The sequence below is a fragment of the Amblyomma mixtum genome, chromosome 5 (assembly GCF_055824585.1).
Source record: "Amblyomma mixtum isolate Tamu chromosome 5, ASM5582458v1, whole genome shotgun sequence".
Lineage (NCBI taxonomy): Eukaryota > Metazoa > Arthropoda > Arachnida > Ixodida > Ixodidae > Amblyomma > Amblyomma mixtum.
Window position 1 is genome coordinate 79,212,694 of NC_143016.1, and position 20,297 is coordinate 79,232,990.

At 45.5% G+C, this 20,297-nt stretch overlaps 2 protein-coding genes across 3 annotated transcripts in view; one reads left to right on the forward strand and one right to left on the reverse strand.

Moving 5' to 3' along the window:
- Positions 1-7,825: 7,825 nt before the first annotated feature.
- Positions 7,826-12,090, forward strand: LOC149342761 (uncharacterized). The gene is made up of 5 exons (XM_089542225.1): positions 7,826-7,964; positions 10,056-10,186; positions 10,493-10,569; positions 11,159-11,239; positions 11,933-12,090. Exons 1-5 carry the CDS (start codon positions 7,860-7,862, stop codon positions 12,076-12,078), a joined length of 540 nt encoding a protein of 179 aa, XP_089398351.1. The 5' UTR covers positions 7,826-7,859; the 3' UTR covers positions 12,079-12,090.
- A 1,619-nt stretch (positions 12,091-13,709) lies between these two features.
- The window catches only part of LOC149342762 (alpha-2-macroglobulin-like protein 1), a 29,967-nt gene continuing 23,379 nt past the window's right edge, over positions 13,710-20,297 (reverse strand). For both annotated transcript variants that reach the window (XM_089545232.1, XM_089545231.1), the window contains exons 22-34: positions 20,033-20,084; positions 19,822-19,917; positions 19,052-19,225; positions 18,141-18,394; positions 17,834-18,044; positions 16,602-16,771; positions 16,063-16,212; positions 15,832-15,912; positions 15,360-15,472; positions 14,973-15,060; positions 14,782-14,850; positions 14,357-14,459; positions 13,710-13,968 (exon numbers count right to left, since the gene is read on the reverse strand). In XM_089545232.1, coding sequence (XP_089401358.1) covers positions 13,865-13,968; positions 14,357-14,459; positions 14,782-14,850; positions 14,973-15,060; positions 15,360-15,472; positions 15,832-15,912; positions 16,063-16,212; positions 16,602-16,771; positions 17,834-18,044; positions 18,141-18,394; positions 19,052-19,225; positions 19,822-19,917; positions 20,033-20,084 — 1,665 coding nt within the window. In that variant the 3' untranslated portion in view covers positions 13,710-13,864. The remainder of the gene's footprint in view (positions 13,969-14,356; positions 14,460-14,781; positions 14,851-14,972; positions 15,061-15,359; positions 15,473-15,831; positions 15,913-16,062; positions 16,213-16,601; positions 16,772-17,833; positions 18,045-18,140; positions 18,395-19,051; positions 19,226-19,821; positions 19,918-20,032; positions 20,085-20,297) is intronic.

The following is a 20,297-nucleotide window of genomic DNA, read 5'->3' on the forward strand; positions in this document are numbered from 1 at the left end:
AAATGGATCTGCGATTGTGTCTACCAGGTATTTCAAATGTAGCTGAAATCACTGACCTCGTGAAAACAGCGCTCGACGCAAGGGGAAAAAATTTGAGAGGTTGCCTGCTCAATCACAGACGCCGTGCCGGAAAGAGATAAATCCGACCTTTTGCACCTAATCATTACGTACCGTCTTTGCCGGAAGTATAAGGCTGTCGTAGCCGCGGGAAAAGCGTGTTGGTGGCTGGGCTGCGAATATGCGGTAGCCAGCCCACGTCGGGTGCGATGATAGCCTGCTGGACGCGTACCTGAGCTATCGTTATCCTCCTCTAGACAACAATAACTATCCTCAAAGCACAAAAACCTGTAAGAGCCACCTGAGTACTTTTTGGGCAAAATCGCTAAATAGTATTTCTGCGCAAGGGAAATCAAATTTCTGCCGTTTTCGTGATTTGTTTATCACAGTGCGAAGCCCCCAGACTTATGCTATACTTCAATGATCCTTACGGGATGCAGGAAGGTTCCGCGGTGTTTCCACAGGAATGCGCACCAGACACATCTGCAGAAACGGCATGAATACAGCATCGTGATTTGTCTCCATACGAGTAAGCGCTGGAGCCCTAACACCACGAGAAACGACAGATAGCTGCTGCTATATTCGAAACCACTGGAACTAGCTTGAAATATGTATACATGAGGGGTAAAACGAAAGATATTTTAAAACTGTTATTCTTAAGGCGATTTCTGAGTGAGTAATACTGCGCACAATGGTCAGTGACAAACATAGAGCAGGACCACGCATTGGCTAGTCCCTCACATTGGAAGTGATGGGAGATGCTTTTCACATTCTGGTTTTGACTTCAGTTTTCTACATACAGTGCACAGTATACCCTGTCACTTGAAAGGGGTAGGAGGCAGGAGGAGAAGGCTAAAACCGGTTACAGGTGCCAAGTACATCACGAATGTGGCGGCATGTGTAAGAAAGATCGGTCAGGTGATGGTTAGACGGGGAGAGAGTGGTGAGCAAGGCAGCCGTAGCGCTACCGAAACGTCATACGAGTTTGACCATAGCCAGCGACCAAAGAATCTCATCAAGTGTGGTGAATACAACCAGTCTGAAAAAAAAGTAAAAGATCAAAGTAGGCCGCGTGGCCTCGAGATTTTTCATAAACCCTGCACTTCCACCATATTTTAAAATTCTGCGGTATAAATATGGTATGCGCAGAAATTTATATGTAAGAATAGAAACCACACAGCACCAATTTCAGATTCATTACTAGTGCAGTGAGCCGGTTTTCAAATGTAGAAGCGTACCATGTTCAACATTTAGCTCATTTTAGTGGCAGTTGTATATTGTATTAGTTTCATTAAAAAAACGAAAAAGTGTACACTGGCTTCGTACCGTGACCAGTGTGCATGTACTTAAACTGAAAACAAAAAATCGGAGTACTGCAAAAATATACACATAGAATTCAAACTAATTCATCGTATAGGCAAGAAAAAACTGGTAGCCATAGACCTGTCATTATGCACTTTTTCGACTCTAGAGAAAGAGAGTTGGTATTTAAGAATTGCGGGAAGTTGAAAGGCGGCCCGATAAGTGTAAGCCCAGACTATGCGAAGGAAACAGTAGCAGTAAGAAAAAAACTGTGGCAAAGTAGTAAAGCCGAAAGAGATAACGGAACAAAGGTCAAACTGATACATGATAAACTTAAGATTAACAACACCATTTACGCATGGGATCATGAACGACAAGAGCGTTGTCTGTACCGAACCCAGCCAGATAAGATAGGACGACCCAAAGTTAACGATGAGTCTGCTGGTCATAGTTCGCTATCCCCGGCCAAATCAACTGCAGATTCTGATGATCATAGCGATTGGTCGCAAATATAGCTCAGAATTATTCTGTTAAACGCCCGCAGTGTAGCAAACAAAACAACTGATTTAGAACATTTGCTAATTTTCGAGAACCCTGACTTATTGTTAATAACCGAGACCTGGTTACATGAGGGAATTAGTAACGATAGCATTTTCCCACCAGGCTACCATGTTTTTAGATGGGATAGAAATTCTAAAGGAGGGGGGGTGGCTATTGTTATGAAAAGCACAGTATCTGCAGTCGCTCTTAACTGCAGCCTTTCTGAAATGGTGTGGTGCAAGGTTTCTTGTGGGAACCTTGTACATTTAGTAGGTGTTATGTACAGGCCGCCTTCTACATCTCCTGAATTTTTGGATGAATTGCTTTTGTTCCTTAACTCTCATGTAAATAAGAACACCAGACTGATAATGGCTGGCGACTTCAATTTGCCACATATTAATTGGAAAACTTTGTCAACAGGTAATGTAGAAATAAGCAGTGCGAATAAAGTAATGGAAATTATGTTTACTCATAACCTTAAGCAAATAGTAAAGGATTTTACAAGGGTTACATCAAGGTCCCAGTCATTGTTGGACTTGGTTTTCTTATCCCCTAAAGTGGCAGACCACACTATATCTGTCAAGCCGGGTTTATCTGACCACAAGATGATCTGTTTGAATGTGCGCTTGAACACACAAGTCCGCAAAAAATCGCATGTTTTAATACGGGTCAAAGACTACAGCCGGACAGACGATACGTCTATCTTAGACGTCTTAGAAGAAAACTTGAATCAGTTTGCAACATCATCACACCATGAAAGTGTCGAGGAATTGTGGCAACGTTTTAAGGGCACACTAAAATATTGCATTGATAAGTTTGTTCCCACTCGCTCAAAGAAATCGAAGCAGCTCAATCCCTGGATCACTAGAGAGATCATTCAGTTAAAGCACAAGGTAAAAAGGCTACGAAAGCAAAAAAATAGAGCGACAGAACTTTCAAACATCAAAAAGAAGCTCAAAACAGTGTTATTGGATTCGAAAGAAACTTTCTTCAATACAACACTGACTAATTTTCTCACAAGCTCACCACAAAAGTTCTGGCGATATTTTTCAGCGAAAAAGAACTCAATCACACAGGTAATGGATGGGAACGATGAGGTGACTGATAAAACCGATATTGCAAATCTGTTTAATGATTTCTTCCAGTCGGTCTTTAGTAGGGATGATAATGACATTGAGAGTGATCATACAACAATTTACACGTTGCCATACTCAATGCACGAGATTCGCATCAATAGGGAGGGCATCTGTCAGCAGCTGCTGTCTCTGGACCCGAAGAAATCGAGCGGTCCCGATGAAATACCGACGGAATTCCTTAAACGGTATGCTGAGTGGTTATCATATTATTTGCAAATTTTATTTGAAAAGTCATTGCGGGATCATTCTTTACCTCGTGACTGGCGCAGCGCAATAGTAGTTCCGGTATTTAAAGGCGGTAATCGACTTCTTGTAAAAACCTACAGGCCAGTTTCACTCACTTCCGTATGTTGCAAGGTTTTTGAACACATAATAGCTAAACACATCCTTCATTTTTTGGAAATAAATGACCTATTGTGTCCATTTCAGCATGGTTTTCGGACCAGCCTTTCGACAGTGACGCAGTTAATTGAAACAGTGAACGACTTTTGCAAGGCTATAGATGAACGTCAGCAGGTAGATGTGGTCTGTGTAGACTTCTCGAAGGCTTTCGATAAAGTTCCGCATCATAAGCTTCTTTTTAAACTACGCAGATTAGGAATCGCTGAAAATATAGTACTATGGATTCAGGCCTATCTAAGTAACCGCTGTCAAGTCGTCAAAGTAGAAAGTGCAGTATCGAATAGGCGTGAAGTTCTGTCGGGGGTGCCACAGGGCTCCGTTTTAGGTCCGCTTTTGTTTTTATTGTATATAAATGATATTTCTGCTATCGTCGAATCGCCTGTCAGAATGAAACTTTTTGACGATGATTGTTTAATTTACTCTCCTGTGGCTTCCCCGGCAGATCAGATGAACATAAATAGATGTCTTCAGTCGTTAAACTCGTGGTGCCTGAGATGGGGTATGGAAATAAACTACCAAAAATCTAATTACATGCAAGTAACAAGGAAGCAGAATGTTATGATGTTTCGATACAATATCGGTGAAAATTCCTTAGATCAAGTAAAGTGTCTCAAGTACTTGGGAGTGACATTAACAAATAATCTTGACTGGCGCACCCATATTGAAAATGTCTATTTAAAAGCCTACCAGAAGGTCTGTTTCCTGAGGAGGAAGTTGCCTAATGCGACTAGAGAAATTAAATTGATTGCGTACAAGACGTTCGTGCGGCCAATAATAGAGTACGCAAGTGCAGTGTGGAGTCCTCATCAAAAGGGTTTAAAACGGAAACTGGAAAGATTGCAAAGGATGTCAGCACGTTTTATATGCTCTAAATACCGCCGCACTGATTCAGTCACAGCAATGCTAAAAGAGTGTCAGCTAGAATCACTAGAAGTAAGAAGACTAAAGCAGAAATTGAAACTTTTTTTTGTGATAATGAATGATAAAGTCAAAGTTAATAAACATCACTATGTTGCACCTCCCCTGAAGCGTTGCCCTCGGAAAAATCACAGTAAGGTATTACAGCCTATAATTACACGTACTGATGTCTATCGCTACTCCTTTTTTCCCGATGCTGTAGAAATTTGGAATCAACTACCAAGTGACGTTGTGGACCAAACAGATGTAGACAAATTTGTGATAGGTGTGAACGCGTTCCTGGAAGATTGCTGTGCAAATCTGTAATTCTGTGCATTTGAGTGTTTCTTTTTTTAGCGAAGAGAATTGCACTTGTGTCTGTATATGTTTCCCTCCCTGTAATGACCCTCATGAAGAGGGTTAACAGTATGAATAAATAATAATAATCACTAAAACATGTTCAGCGATGTTGAACCGCATTTCGTTCATTGTATTAATGTAACTCGCTCTTAATACCGGCAGGTCATGTCGGTTATTCCCTCCCCCCCCCCCTCTCCCCTCATACAGTAGCGTATGCTTCGGGAATTAATCAGGCTACGAAGGTCTTGTTCAGTTCCCATTGTAGTTTCCCAGGAAGGATTGGTTGCAGGCATTTGCAGAAAGCTTGCAAGGGACAAATATCTGAAGGATAAACAGGAACTGTTCTAATGGGAACCTTAAGTTGCATACAAAGAATTGTACAAAAACTGAAGTATCAGTTTCTTGTTCTTTAGAGCCGAAAGGGAAGGTTACAAATGCGGCGTGTTGACGCTGTCATTGCAGAGTCCGGGAGATGGAGCCCCGACACTGTTAACTCGTAACAACTGTGGTTAATTTTGCTACCACTCAGTTCTCCTGCGCAACGAGTTTTAAAAACTCGAACGAACTCAGCATGTGGCGGAAATTAGCACTGTAATGAGTACAGAAAGGCAGCCGAATTACGCAAGGGGTGTTTGACACTGCTTTGCTGTTGAGCGTGTGCCATAGTCGCTCTGGTTCTCTAAGAGCTGCCAACGATGAAGATTGTCCCTAAGGCCACCGCAACGTGACACCGCGACACAGAGCGCGTGCGGTGAATGCCCCGTTTTGTGGGTCAGATAGGATAACCCGAACCCGCGGATTAAGGGACTGAGTCTGCTCTTAGGTTGTCGGCAAGGGCCATGCACTTGGAAAAACAAGCGGAGTTCATCAAAGATAACAGCATATTTTGTGCAGGACAGGAGAGAAGAGGTAAGTAGTTGCATTTAGAAGCAAAAGCATGAAAGCGACAGCCAATGGAGAGATTGAGGGGCAGCGGGAGAGGGGGGGGGAAGGGGGGAGGATACGTAACGTCGACGTTGATAGTGCGGCCATGGCACGCCTCTCTCTCAACTCGGTCAATCTGACCCGTGCCAGTTTTTTTTTTCAGCTCATCTTTTTGTGCAGAAATGCTGCGGACACAGGTCAGATTGGCCATAAAAGAAAAAAAGCAATGTAACATTCTGTCTGCTCACTTCTTCTTTATGCTTTGACCATCCCAATTAATTGGAGAGAATTTCTTCAAACCCGGGGCAACTACAGCGTACTGCTTAACGACTCCCTATACCTCGGTTTCGCGCGTCTACTCGGGGCACATCACTTCATGTGATGTCGTGATTGATTCATAAGTAGTTTTAATGCGGCCGACGGGAAAAGCATTCCATCGGAACTACGACCGCCAGAACAGGCTAACGATTCTCCCTCTCCTCAATATGCACTGCGCTAGTCGCAGCGGCATCTCTGTCTTGATGCTGTCCTGAAAATCACCGAATTATCGCGTTGGAGCTATGAGAGTTCTTATAGTTGCAACTGTGCGGTAGCCAGCGCAGGCAATCCCAGTTAAATGGCCCTGTTGCTCACTTAGGAGACAGTAAGCGATAAAGTAGAGAAAGCCCGGAGGCATTCAAAACCACACGAAGGGGGAGATAGCCGTAGTTCACCTAGCGCTTCATTACTTTTTATTACTCATTACGATTCATTTTATGCCGGTGCTGGTTAAGTAATATGCAACATATATGGCTGATAAACTAATATTTTTCACTCAGTCTAGCCTATTAGCATTTTAATCACCCTACGCCACGTTCCTATGCCTTTCGTGTCAGAAATGATTCCGCGTGGCGCCCCACCTCTCGGGAATTAACCTTGTGTACATGGACTATTTTTGCGTTTCATATAGGTCCGAAATGGGCAGCGTGCGAATACACCTTGTCTTCTTGGTTCCAAATAAATTTTCGCACTGGCCTTGCTAAATATCTAACCAATCGTACTTGTTTATACACCCCGTATCACACCCCAGTTAATTTGGAGGTCACCACTAAGGCGTTCTTCATAGCTGATGTGCCGCTTTAAAACATTTAACTTTACTTACCGAAACACATACAAGCTACACAACTATGCCATTCAAGGAAATACTCAAGCATGACCGATTTTTCGTCAGTTTGGCTTCATGCAGAATGACGTTTAATGCTATTCACAAGTGCCTTACTGGCCATTACATAAACGCATCAAGTTCAGTTACTTAATTTATTCGTTCACAGCCGCTGCCAACGGTGGAATTCACGTTCTGTTTTAAAGTTTCGATTTAGAATGTTTCAAGAACTTTGTCAAAGACACGACATTGTCAGAGAGAACAGCAAACACGTTAAAATGCAGACACTTCAAACTATTTCAGTAAGTACTGAATTTTTGAGTAAATTAAACATACCTTGCACCCATCGTGGTGGTTCAGTGACTGAGGCTTGGCCGATGAGCATAGGTTTAAGGGCTCGATCTGTGCCGCTGCGTCCTCCCTTCTGCGAAGGTGAAATGCAAAAAAAGCAAGTGTAGTGGGACTTAAAAAAATGTTAAAGAAACACAGATGGTCAGAATTAATCCAGAGTCCTCCACTACCAAATACTCTTCATAACACACAGTGTTTCTTTGGGACGTCAGATGCTTCACCCATTTATAATTTGTCTCGAAATGTCGCTTCCTGCCAAATATTTTGAGAACATGAACATAACCACTTGGGTTGATTGCGCGTTCAACGAGGAAGAAAAAACTAAGATTCGACTTGTTCACTGCACACGCCGCGGCGTACGCACGCTACGTAGAGGTGGGAAGACTGGTACTTACTGCTAACAGAGAAGTACTGAAAAGTAGGGATAATTCATCGATAGTGCACTTAAGTGCGGAGAAAGTTTGACTTTCCAGTAATACAGGAGAAATGAACCCTTTATTTAAATGCCGACTGAATCGCTGCCATTAATTCTTCTATTCAGCTCCACAAGGTCTTGAGGCCGCAATAACCGCCCGACGATATCCATTAGGCGTCGGGCGCTAGTGCAAATATTGACTTTATTGAGCACCAGCAATGTATAGGCAGCTGCCGTAAGCCAGACGGAAATGTAGGTGCAGCTCACAGCTGCCCTTTAAAAACTCGCTCATATGGTCCACGCATGCTTGGAGGAGATAGCGCGCTAGACCACTATGCTGCAACTAAGTTTGATCGCGCTGATAGCCTGCGCTCTCACCACAAGGAACGGCGTGCAGGCAAGCCCCAAGACACTTATGGATAACTTCATTCCTTCGAAAGTAAGTTGCGTGAACTTTCCTTGCAGCAGTGACCTTTTCGTAATGGACCGTCTCGAAAATTGGTGGAATTTATTAGTGATGGCCAATACCTGCATCCTTATCGGTGCAGTTTTTACCTGCCGAAACACAGACATGGTCCCCAAAATACAAAACCCGAGTGCGGAGCAATGGGAGACTCTGCTGTACAGCGACCGCTGTGAAGACCGACGAGGTCTGGTACAGCGAGCTCAACGGGCGGCAGTGGCCAGCGGAGCTCTGGACTGAGGGCAACCGACCATTGATTAGAGGCGGACTACTTCGACAGAGAAGGCTCTTGGGGATAGAACTAAGGAGAGAACGTCTCTGAAGATGCCCCCAAACCGCAGAAAAAAGCACTAGAGTAAAAGACAGTTTTCCCTTCCCTTCCTTACTTGGAGCCTAAGGGGTTAGCGAGCAAGTAAGAAAGCATGGGGTTCTCAAATAAGTCACCATTCTAGAAGAAAATTATAAAAGGAGCATATAGATGCAAGAATTTCTGGGAGACATTCGTTTAAATCTTGTGGGCTGTGCCCTTCACTATTGGCTCCGTACACTCCATTACTTGTGCATAAGAATCGCATGTACTCAGAAGAAAAGGATTTGAACGGGCTTTTGTAAATGAGTTAAAGATACGACCGACAGAGATATACAGTCATTACAAACGGTTCAATGCTACGTGTTCCCATTTTAATGGTGCCTTGAACCTCCAGCCGATCATAGGGGGTATACTGACTGGTCTTTTAGAGCGCACTGCCTTAGCCAAGATGCTATTCTACAGGGCACGTAGAACGCGCGAATGAAACAGGCAGTCACGGTCTCCTTTGTTTTCTGCAGGGATACAGACATCTCTGATGCTGAAAGTGCAGCAAACACGAAATGCTGCGAACTGATGGGCCACTGCGAATTGACACCAGAGTGTTGGTGCTCATCTAAACCTGTCATTGATCGATCGTCAACCCACTCCCGGCTGAGAACCTACCTATACCATGAACAAAACACAAAAAAAAGACATCTGATTGCACAGAAGGCTCTCACTAACAGACATAAAAAAAGATATTTTTTGTTTGCTAATGAAGGACAAAAGCAATTCAAATTCGGTTCAGAATAACGCATCTCAGTCAAGAGCTGTTTACATTCTCCAGAGCTTATACCGGGTGCTAAAGCGAACACTTTCAAGAATTTTCAGAAATAGCCTTCTTGGGGTAAGAATATGACTTTTGCGGCGTAGTGTTACCAGTGTTCACGGACACCATAATACCGGTGAATCGCCTTATGTAGTAAGCTAGTTAACAATTTTTAATAATTAACTTCAGAACTAGTAGGGTTAGGCGCCTAGTTGCAATTAAAGATTTGTAACGGGCAGTTAGTAACAGCCATGTCCGTTTCAGAATTTCGAAAACGGATTGCTCTGGCGCTGTGGCAAGACAAAATTTGGCCTTTTCGGCTAGTTACATGCAATGGAGGGATTGCTTTGCCTGCATGCTTTAGAAAGCGCCTGTATTTTCGCCCGATGCAGCCAAATTTTGTCGAACTGCAGCGGCGAAGGTAATCGTGTTTTCGAAATTCTAAAAACTGATATAGTAACGACCGGCTACAAATCTCTGATTGCAATTAGCGCCTGTCTCCACTGATCAAGAAGTTAATTATTAAAAAGTAGTTTATCAGCTTATTACGTAAGAAGATTCATCAGTATTCTGGTGTCCGCCAGCACACTGGTAATACTATGCCGCGAAGCCATATTTTTACCCCAAAAAGCCTGTTTTGAAAATTTTTGCAAGTGTTCGTTCAAACATCCGGTATATTTGTTCCTCCGTTCCTCTTCTTCAATCTTCACAAAGAGCCACTTCAGAACCTTTTCAAACTTCATAAGACGGTCAGGTTTAGTAGCGGTTTAACTTGAAGGCCACCTAACTGGTATGTTATTTCTATCTTCTCTGAAGTGCCTCAATCAAATTTTAGCGAAGCCTGTTAAAGGACGTTGGTTGAATATTTCAGTAAATTTATGCGTAGTTATGTAACTGGGGAACTTGTTTGTCGAGGAACTTCATTCTCATCGCCAACCTTTCTCCGCAGTTCGAAGGGAAGTGGTGGGTCGACAGCTTCAGCCAAGCCATCTACGGGGACGCGGATCGCTGCGCACACTTCACGATCAAGAAGAACCACGACAACGTCTACAAAATCCAAGCTGAATACATAGACAGCGAGTGAGTTGCGGAAAAGCTAGTCTTTATTATGCAATCAATAGCTCAAACAATAGTGCTACTGCAACAGAGTTCCGGTAAAACAGGAGAAACTGGTTGTGTTTCGTTCTACACGCTGAAATGTTTAGCGCATTGATTGATACTTTAGCTAATTGTATAGCATTCAACTGTCTGCCGTGCTGGTTACATAAGTTAGCTCAACATCGTGTTTATTAAACAGTTCTCATTGCAGTAATTCCACAGTTAACTGATACGATAAACGGTAGTGCTTGCATCATAAATAACAGGAGGTTCTTTCTTCGTATGCAGCAATGAACTCGTGGAAATGTCTGTCGATGTCAATGAAGATGATCGTCATCCGTCCAGGTTCATTCTCAAGATTGACGGTAAAGATCATATTTGTGGCTCTGCTGTTTGTTCGTTCGACTCGTGCATTTTAAACAGGTGATGTAGCTGGTTGATTGTGTCACATATGGTGGCGACCCAACACGATTTGTTTCCAGTGCTCTTCGTCGTCTACTTGACAAGTATGCTTTCTTGTATTCAATCTGGGTTTACCGTACTCTAAGTCGTCCGCAGTAACCTCAGCAGAAAAGTTCTAGGTTAACATAAAACTAGCTTTTCTTGCTCCAGTTCGTATAAAGCCATTTGCTATTTTCGTGATGGAACTTTAAAGGTCAGCGCAACTTAAAGCGCAAGACAGACAGGGCAGGCGTTGTTTGCTATCGTAAAAACGGTTTAGAGCCATGTGCGTGTTCGGATTCAGTAATTGCTGCGTACGTATTCCACGCATGTTCGTTTTGCACTGTGCCCCTGTAGTGAGGCTGGTAATAGACGTATACTGCGGCTTCAAACGTTTCCTCGGCTACTGGTGTGGTTAGCAGGGGATCATAACGGGTAAAACGTTCGCACAGGAGCCCGGCTAATCTCTTGTTTGGTAGAGAAAAAGTTGAGCTAAAACTCGTGCATTTTCAGCTGACAACATCTTCGAGACGGCGATCATCGACACAGACTACGATAACTGGGCTATAGTATGGGCCAAGTCAGGAACTGCAGGTAAAGAAATCCCATTTTTACAATGTTAGCTGCACAACGAATGTGGGCTCGTTTGACGCTCACGACGTTCGACATCCGCTCGTTCGACAGACGCTCGACATAGAAGATTGGTTTAGTTTGGTTTATTAGGGTTTGACGTCCCAAAGCGACTCAGGCTATGAGGGACGACGTAGTGAAGGACTCCGGAAATTTCGAACACCGGTTCTTTCACGCGCTCTGACATCGCACAGTACACGGGCCTCTAGAATTTCGCCTCCATCGAAATTCAGCCGCCGCGGCCGGGATCGAACCCGCGTCTTTCGGGCAAGCAGTCGAGCGCCATAACCACTGAGCCACTGCGGCGGGGTGCAAAGAGAAGAGGTAGATAAAAAATTTAACTTCCCGCAGAGCTCAGGGAATCGCGTAATCTAGCCCCACCCCAACACTGAATATAATCAACTTCTGCCGTGGCTCGTCAGCTGTCCGCAATGCGGCCGTTGAATATGCCAGCACACAGTCGCTTGTCACCGTGGCACAGAGGACGGGGGGGGGGGGGGGGGGGGGGGGGGGGAGACTCAGCTAATGATCACTTAGTAATTTCTTTTTCTATGAACTCTGCTAAATTCTTACGGAGCTCGGGCAGCTGTGTTTTCAGGGTTTGTGGAAAACAATGATATTGAGAAAGAGCGTTTGTAATTCTGCGTCTGCTTGCAGCTGCCTACCATGTTGTGACCCGGAAGCCCAACGCAGAAGACCAATTCCTCCCGGCCATTCAAAAAGCTCTAGACAAGGAAGGCTTGAAAAAGGACGCCTTCAGAAAAGTGCCCAATATGGACTGCACGAAGAAGGACACCATTTAGGAGTGGAAGAAATAAAAAAAAATGACACCAAAAAGAATTGAAACTGACTGTAATGCTGATCACCATGTCGACCTTGTAAACTGCAAGCAGTGCATTCTTGAAGATAACAGGGCATCATGCTCTGACACAAGATATTTCCTTTAGGTATTACAAAGTTATTTAGTTTTTTTACGGTAGTATACTTAAGAGAAAAAAAGAGTAAGGTGTGGAAGCGAGTATATTCTGATTTAGGAAAGGGCCGATATTTGCTACTATACAATTCTTTCCCGCAAATTCTTTGGGCCCGCCATGACAACGGTCGCTGGACTTCGAAACCCGGCATAGTGTGGTTTACAGAATGGAGGCGGTTGAGGCCTTAGAAGAAGCGTTTTATCAGAATCCTTTTGAAGTCTGTTATTGACTGTATTGGGTGGAATTAGTATCAGCTGCTGGCAAAAGAATTATCGGTGCTGCGGAGACCGCGTAACGTTCCAAGAACAGGATTTCAAATAAAAAAAATAGCGAAAAAGAACTTTTAACTGATAAGTAGAACAGTCCATTTGGCACCACAAATCTAAGTTGCGAGTCAGAGATTCGTTCAACCCTCATTAAGCGCTATTAGGCTAAATAATGGTGTCGCGTCTACGTTTCAACGTCGAGTCTCGTTCGAACGGAATCCCCGAGTCATTCGTTCTAATGCAAAACAAAAGAAAAAAATCACATGCATAGCCCACAATAATACAAGCCATGCGCAGCGGCTCATTTACATCGAGTAATAGTGAAGCAGGCTACTGCTTTTAAAACTAAAGGATCAGTACAATCGTGTGGCTGGATCCAACCTGTTTTTCGCGCCAATGCGTTCCGAACGTAAATGAGCGTAGTTATGCTATATAGGCTAGACTTGTCGCCTTCTCTCAATTTCTTGAGCGTAGTCATCCCGTGCACCTGCTGGACAGTAAGTGCAATGGCGGCAGCGTGGCATCGACTGAGACGGAAGAGATAGGTATTGAAAGTGTTTTATATGAAGCGCAGTGAATTTCCTAACGAGTCTAGCGCAGTCAGTATATTTACATCGATGTTTACCTTATCTTGAGTTTGTTAGGAGTTTGGTTAAAGGAAGATTTTTAAGGCTTCTACACCAGTGTACGATGCATCAGTTCTCTACGATACGCACGAGCAAGACTTCACTAGTCAACAAATAAGGTGTTCAAAGCATACACCACGTGTTCGTCACTTATAAACCTCATTGTCTGTCCTTCCAGTGCACAGGAAGACTGCACGGAATGATATAGGGCCACCGAAGAATAATGCATACTGAATGCAGGCGCTGATATATTGAAGTTTGTGAGAACGAACAGCCAATAGAGAAATATAGGCTTTGAGAGGCGGCACAGAAAATTGTTCTAAAGCACACACTGCACAAGTATTGAACTGGAAGGCCACGAAATACATGTCTTCGGTCACCCTGAAAGCAGAGGTGCATTCTGTGCAGGGCATTTTACGTATCGCTGCAGTCCACAAATGCGTTGAACGGAGGCATCCAGCATACGGTGCAAGTAGTTTTTTTTGTGCGGCTGATAGTTGCAGTCTTTAATCAAGAGGACGTCATCGCTTAGTGCAAGTGCTTGGGTAATGAAACACCGAGCAGGATATCTTGGGAGGATACATTTATTGAGGATGAGAAGAGCGAGAGCTAAAATACAGACGAACACAAGGTATCACAAGACAGATGACTCGGAGGCACTTGAGATCGTTTGTCCAGATGCTTAGAGAAGTGCGGATGAAGGAAAAAGAAATGGGAAACGCTTCAAACGAAGAACACGCTGTCCACCTCGTTGAGGCTCGTGGGTGGCGCGACTTCAGCAGGCGTGCAGTTGCCCTCCACTCCGTACCCAGCAGTTGCCTTGTACTCTGTTGTGGAAAAAAATATGAATTAAGGCATGAAGTGGGACATGCGTTTCTGCTCAGCCTGAAAGACTAAACGAGAGCGGTGGAGTTAATGCGATTAGGGATGTTTCCGCACCGACAACAATTGGCTAGAGTATCCGAAAGCGCCGATGAAGGGAATAAATAATGAGAGTAAAGCAATAATTTATTGACGGCGCTTCTAACGTTACACACTTTCTTCCAATATTAAATGGCGCGTAAGGCCGATGCTATGGAGCTCGCCTCAGGATAGAGAATCTACAGTGAGAAGCACCTGCACAGCTGAGAGTGTTGGAGAGTACCGTTGCGAAGTCAGAGAAGGAAAGTTTATAGATTGCACTGAAGCACTGCGTATAAAAATCCGTATGCTTACGGTACTGGTAGTAGTCGTACACCTCGACGACCGCATCCTGAAGGTTCGCTACTTGCAGGTACCTGCTTTCCGTCACGCGGAAGCACGTGGGCTGGATGGTCAACTGCAAAATGAGAAGACAGTAAGGACAAGGGTAACATACCAATCTCGGCTTTCGCTTTGTGCAAGGAGCATTTTAAAACAGACAATAAAATGAGGAACATCTTTCAAAGACCATTTAACGCATTTGCGCCGACAAAAGTGAAAAACAGTAGCAACTTCGAGCCGAGTTCCGTGTACAACGGACAGTAAGCCACAACCCTTTAGAGCTGCGCAGTGCTGAAGTAAGATTTCAAAAGGGACGATGCAGACTGCATAGAGTATGAGCTTTTCTTAAAAAAAAAAAAAACTGACGGCCTTAATCCAACATAGCGAATAGTTCTTACCGTCTGGATGATGAGTTGGATTTGGTTGCCGTTGACGACATACCGCTTGATGACGCCACTGCTCACCAGCTGTGGGAAAACAAATGGAGAGAGACTTGAGAATGTGCGAAATGGGAAACAGTCCGAAAGCTAGCGGCCCGCAGGGTGCCTGTTTAGGTACCGGTCTTTCTGTGCGATGTCACGGAACTCACGTTTTTGAGCGACTGGTCATCTGCAGAGTACCCAGAAAGCAGGGTGATCTGGACGATCGCGGAGCTGCGCAGGAAGCCTTCAGTGTACCTGCAGGAGGGAGGCGGACAGGTGAGAGTGATAGGTTTGAATTGATGAGAGTTCCACATGCGCTGAAAGGGACAGTATGGTTCGGACAGGGCAGCAAGTGCAGGCTGAAAGAGAGCTCGGTAATGTGTACTAAGACAGGGACGGCATGCAATGGTGATGGGAGCATAAAGGGAAAGCATGCTGCACAACATTTGCAGTCAGGATTGAAAGGCTTGTTCTGCCAGGCTTTAAAAAATTCCCCACCGAATATTGAGACAGATAAAACCAGTTTACGTCGACCGCAAAGCACGTGTACTGACCGTGTGCATATTTCCAGTTCAAGGGCGCTGCAATCTGGTCCAGATGTCGTGGACACGTTCACTTGTATTCCTCGCTGAACGGGGCTGTTCCTGGAGTTGTAGTAGTACTTGACCTGAAAGAACGACACAGAATCAGCGATCCTATCGGCGCAGAAGGAAATGTAAATTGCGGAGGACATTTAGAAAGACTGAACTGGTTAAAACCGGAGTTACTCGAACAGCTTTCATGACGCATGCATTGCTCTGTTTCCTTTAATGATCATTTACATCGTAGATAACTGGAAACAATGCATCTGCTTTTTTTTTGGAAACTAATGACGCGATCATTTAAACACCTTCGAAGACCAAATGCTAGCAACATTGTTTAAGGTAGCCTGAAGGAAGAGAGAGACCGCGTTGTAAAGTGCAAAGGCAACCACACAAGGTTCAGTAGAGGCGTTTCCTGGTTTGGTGGGGTATCTGCAGTACTCACCTGCAAGGCTGCGCAACCTGCACTGCCATCAGCAAGAGATGCCTTGAAGCTGTACGACTCGCTTCTGTTCAGAAGACGCTCCTGTAAGAAAAGAAGTCCCATTTGGATGAATGAACGTGTGCACACCGTAAGAAAGAAGTACTGTCTACTGGCGAACCCTGTATCCAGCCACATAAACATGGGCTTAATCTAATTTTGAACGTAACCGATACAAAAGGAAGTGCGAGGTACCTGGTACAGCAGCTTGTTCTGCTCGTTGATCGGGAAGGAGACAGTTTCGGGTGAAGTGCTGTCCACAGCGACGTTCAGAGTCAAGTTGGTGTCCTTTGAGAATGCCACGCTCGAGTACTGGGTCAGTGCTTGAATGGCGACGGTGTAGACCTGGAGAGCAGGCAGAAGGACAAAAAGAAAGAGGTATATAATATCGAGGCGGTGTGAAGCTTTGAAGCGAGAGCTGCTCTAGCAATCATGTTTGAGGGCAAAAAGGTCGCACAGCAAGGCGCACAGGGAACGGACGCTAGGAGAAATACCGCGAAAGAAAAACGCCACCAGTGAGAATTACTTGGGGCACGCAGCAACGCGCTTAACTGTACCACTAAAATCATGGAGCCCAGAGGATGTACCACACGACTGGTGGTTGTGCTACAACTCAGTGTCCGTAACGTTTGTACCGCTCAGTATTTGGAGCAACAGAAACGGTTCGCCTAGAGGTGATAATTTGTAGTATCATGAATACTATGTGCTGCAAGATCTACACCGCGCCCGTTTACCTCGGAATAGGAGAAGGTGTATCGAGCGTAGGTCTGCTGCATGAGCCAACGGACGATTGGCAGCGCTTCCCCCAGGTTGCGGTTCAGCAGCTTCAAAGTGAGAACTGCGTAACCGGCGGTGTCCGCCGAGCCGTAAGTCAGGCCATCGCCGCTCCACGACGTCAAGCCACCTGCAATGAAGAGGAAAATAAGAAATTTAACAAACTATGGCGAGGGTTGGCGAGACTAAGCGCGAAAAGCAAACTGAATATAAGCTGAAATAAATAGTGGCGCTCAAGAAGAAAGAGCACCATGCGCTTGAAGCCGAAACCGAACTGCCGGTATTCGCACGAGATTTTTCCCGTCACATAATTAGCCTGCAAGTCCGACATTTCGCGAAGCTGACTAAAACACGAGAGAAGCGCCTTCACGTTATGACCGAAAGCTGCTTCTTGGGCGCCGAGACTCTGCCATCTACCTTCTCTCCCCGTGTTTCCAAACCCTGTGTAGGGCTTGTGCGGAAAATGAAATTAAACACCAGAACTATTATGGTTCAGTAACTAGGAGCAATTCTGTACGAATAGCTCAATCACGTGGCTTAGAGTGTCGCCCTTTAGCGCAAAGTCGTGTGGTAAACTGAAACAGGTCAAACGAGAACGTTGGGTGATTGGAAGCATATGCTAAAGAGACCACGAACTGTACGAGAACAGTGCGGTGGGAGCGTACAAAACGGTCTGTAAATCACTAAAAGTACCGGCAGTAGGGAATGAATCTGATATACGAAATGTTTAGGGCTGTAGACTGTCACAGCTAGAGGCGCGTAAAACCAACCTTGGACAAAGACATGTAATCATTCCGCAATTCTAGGAGCTCAGAGGGATGAGTTCTGCGGAAGTGTACGGGTAATGTCTTACGACGTGTGTGTGATCGTTGGAGACATTGAGGGACTTCGGAAATGGGCACCACGGGACCTCAACTCCGAACAACGCAATTTAAAGGAGCTTCTTCGCAAACCTGCGCACCACATGCAGAAAAGTTCAGACTCCACTACGCAACGATCTTAGCGGATTGAAAAGCTATTGCACCGCTCAGTTGCGAGAGCGCATAAATTATTCGGTGATGTATGGAGTGGGCTTGCAAAAGAAGTTTCATCCTGTGGTGTGAATGTGTAGCTATAAGCGGTTGAACAGCCCGAGACCAGTTCCAAGACACCTGGTCAGCTGACTTCACCTTGTATGCGCAAACGCACTTACTGCTTTTCTCAGCTTCGCTCAGGAGCGTGTCCAAGGCGCTGTTAGCTCGTTCCGTGCGCCCAGCGAGTGCCGAAAAGTACGCGTTCAGTGCTGTCGTGTGGTTGGAAGGCAGGTTGCTGGCGTCAATGCATTGGAGGACACCGTCCGTGATGTTGGCGAAGTTGTAGCCGCTCTCAAGAAGCATGACACCAACGGCCGCGGTGAAGTCAGGCTGCAACCAAAAAGTTAGAAAACTAAGGATGTTATGACTGAAGGAAAAAAGCGGAAGGAAAGAGCGAACCAGTGTCCACCAAGAATCTGAGCTTACGGCTGTCTGGGGGCCGAAGGGTGACGAGCCGGGCTGGTTCTCAACGAAACAGCCGGTGGCAGCGTTCCAGTGCTGCAGGATGTAGCGCACGCTAGTCTCGATGTCAGCTTCGACGCTGGAACCCAGGTACTCCTTGGCAGCGCTGAGGGCTTTCACGGCAAAGGCGGTGAGGAACACACTTCTCGGGAACTCGCTAGAGCCAAACTGAGCGTAGGAGCCGTCGGAGGACCGGAAGCTGTTTTGAGCCTGGGACGCTGAAGAAAAAGCACATTCAGGTCATATCGTTATCGCTCTGGTGTAGTTTAACAGATATCGATGAATCTGTGGCTGGGTAAGAATGCGAGACAGCCGGCGCTGAGGCGCCTCTGAGGTGCAAAAAAAAAAAGAAAGAAAACTAATGCTGTCTCAGCAGGATTCCGCCTGGGAAAAGCCGGTGTTCAAGAGTTTCAAGTTTGTGCCGCAATTCACAAGCGCATATTGCGATTGACGAGTTATATGCAGTTGATGGCTCGCGACGTTTAAGAAATTAATCCAAGTTACGTACGACACTTAAAGAATTAGATCGAGGACTTTTATCTGCACTACTAGGACACAGAAGAGACTTGTTTGACAGTTAACGAATCTATCATTGCGAGGACACGCAGCAAGCGATATCCAATTGGTAAACCTTAACCATAAATAAGCCTACAGCACCACCGTGTTAAATTTTCACATACATGATGGCAGAACTCTGCCGTAAACCGCCTTCGGCGCACTAGTACATCCCGGCGTTGCCTAAATAATCGCAAAGCCGGTGTTTCAGTCTTCTCCGAAGCCAACATAATGCACTCAGTAAGAAATGAGTGGTGCAGCTACGTCGGCATGCAGCCGCTGGCAATGTTTCAGCGGACCCGGTCATGGCTTATACGAACCTTGGCGAATGCGGGACCGGAGGCCAGAGTCCACCGTGTCAGTCAGAGTGCCCGTTTGCTGAAGGTATTTGTGGAGGTAGACGCTGGAGGCAAGCACAGACAGTGTCCCCTCAGCATTGGAATAGGTGATGGTGGGAACAGACAGGTCCTTCAGGCTGAGAGCGAGGATGTCTCCTGCACGCACGAGAGGTTCGCATCAGTGAAGGACGGGCAGATCGTACAAGAGTGCGAAGAGTGGAATATTTGGTTAACAGTGAAAGGAAGGGAAGAGGTCCGTGTAGAATGAGATAGTTGAGGATGCGGGGTGCCACCGGGTATACATTTCAAACAAAACAACTTATCGGCGTAATTATGCCATTGTCTTAAATTCACCTCTGCGACTCTCCGCCTTCTACGTTATGCTGCTGTCGTGGAGATGGCGAGTTTTATGGGCTCAAGAGTAGTTTTTCCAACAGAGTCATCGCACAAGACATTGCCGTCTGCACAAGGTAGGATCAAAGACCGAATTTAAAGCTTTTTTGCCCCCTGAGTAGCCGAGCATCAGGCCGACAGATGGCCTGTGCTCACTATGAACGGTGGGAATCGAACATCTAAACAGTCAGAACTTTAAAGGAGTCAAATTTTAATAGTAAGTCATCGAAGGAAGGCTGTGTCACATAAGAGGATGGGTGAAATTGCGCGAGAACAGGGCTGGGCCACTGGTTAGGGGTCCGTTAATAAAGACTTGAAAGGAGCTGCGCATAAGGCACCGCGAGTATGCTGAAGCTTACCTGTGCCTACTAATACAACTTGCTGGGAGCCTTCAACAAGAGCCACAGGGGTCGGAAGGTTGACTTCCAGGGTGTCCGGAGCGCTGTCGGCGTCACCTGAATTCAGAGCAACGAGAGTTTTCTTGGCGACAGGAAATGTACAGCATGCGCAAATGCCGGCAAAGGCACTGTCCGCAAGGAAACTGCGGAGAGCAGGGGCAAGTTCCCATACCTGAAGCACACAGGAGGAACGTGTCGATTTCCCTGATGGGGAAGCCTTCAGGCTGCAAGGTGAAATGAAGGGATTAGAAAAATGGGAATGGAAAGAAATGGGACTGCTAGTTCCCACAAGGAGAGAAGTAGCGTGCGAGTGCTGAAGCCAGATAAGTGCTTTAAGAGCCTAGTTATTCCTGCGACTTGAAGCCGAATACACGAGGGCAAGGACTGTGGCACTGGAGAAGCAGGAGCCAATATGTACGAACATGCTTTGAAGGTTC

What these genes read in the sequence shown, in the direction of transcription:
- LOC149342761 (XM_089542225.1), top strand. Translation starts at nt 7,860, where the DNA reads ATGCTGCAACTAAGTTTGATCGCGCTGATAGCCTGCGCTCTCACCACA. An exon ending in ATAACTTCATTCCTTCGAAA is followed by an intron (nt 7,965 to 10,055) that starts GTAAGTTGCGTG and finishes CTTTCTCCGCAG; the next exon opens with TTCGAAGGGAAGTGGTGGGT. An exon ending in GTTCATTCTCAAGATTGACG is followed by an intron (nt 10,570 to 11,158) that starts GTAAAGATCATA and finishes GTGCATTTTCAG; the next exon opens with CTGACAACATCTTCGAGACG.